This window comes from Trypanosoma rangeli, assembly GCF_003719475.1.
Source record: "Trypanosoma rangeli strain AM80 chromosome Unknown Tra_15.4_contig_00237, whole genome shotgun sequence".
NCBI classification, from domain to species: Eukaryota; Euglenozoa; class Kinetoplastea; order Trypanosomatida; family Trypanosomatidae; genus Trypanosoma; species Trypanosoma rangeli.
In genome coordinates this window covers 29,853-30,562 of record NW_021705981.1, presented here as the reverse complement: position 1 = coordinate 30,562, position 710 = coordinate 29,853, and the positions used below count along the sequence as shown (strand labels likewise).

General features: G+C 55.8%; 1 protein-coding gene across 1 annotated transcript in view, besides 1 other annotated feature; it reads left to right on the top strand.

Annotated features, from left to right (window-relative positions):
• Positions 1–6: 6 nt before the first annotated feature.
• Positions 7–34: a microsatellite.
• A 433-nt stretch (positions 35–467) lies between these two features.
• Positions 468–710, top strand: part of TraAM80_06493 (uncharacterized protein) — a gene marked incomplete at both ends in the record, with an annotated part of 495 nt that continues 252 nt past the window's right edge. Inside the window, one exon of the mRNA XM_029383335.1 lies at positions 468–710. This exon is cut by the window's right edge and continues 252 nt beyond it. Coding sequence (XP_029236841.1) covers positions 468–710 — 243 coding nt within the window.

Below are 710 nucleotides of genomic sequence, written 5' to 3'. Positions count from 1 at the left end.
TTCTACGTGTGTGTGTGTGTGTGTGTGTGCGTGTTAGAAGGCTTATGGTGGAAACAACGGCTTCACGCAGAGCACTCACGTGCTGCAGTCTTTTATGCAACCACATATTTTGACAGACCCGCTTTCTCCCCTTTCAGTTGCCGCTGCGTCTGTGTGTCTGTGGCTGCCTGCGCCCGTGTGCATTCCTGACCCCTCTGTATGCGTCCCTGGTGAACAACTCACGTGGTGCATAAGTTCTTTGGCGCCTTGCTTGCTTTTGAAGGTGAAGGAAGATTTGCGTCCGCACCTGCCTCCGCGTCCAAGTGAAGTGCGGTCCGTAGGAGCAGTCACAGCGGTGTTGGTGTTGTTGTTGCTGCTTCGCCCCAGTGTTTGGGTAGCGGGACAAGAAGAAGGAGACGCGGAATTGCGTCAGCTAAAACAGTCAAAGAAGCAAGGTGAAAAGAATAAAAAGAGGGACAGGACGGTGTATGGCGCACGCTGAGCCTGCCGAGAAGGAGATCGACGCCATTCGCCGCGAGCTCGACACCCTCAAGCTGCAGATGACCACCATGTCGCTTGATTCATCGGCCAGTTCGCTTGATGAGGTTGCAGGCACACCGCAAGGCGGAGGCGATGAGACGGGTCTCCAGTGTTCTATCGACCAGCTGCTTGGGCGGCTGGCGCAGGAGCAAGCGCGACGAAAGCAACTGGAAGATGAGCTTCAGGCCCTG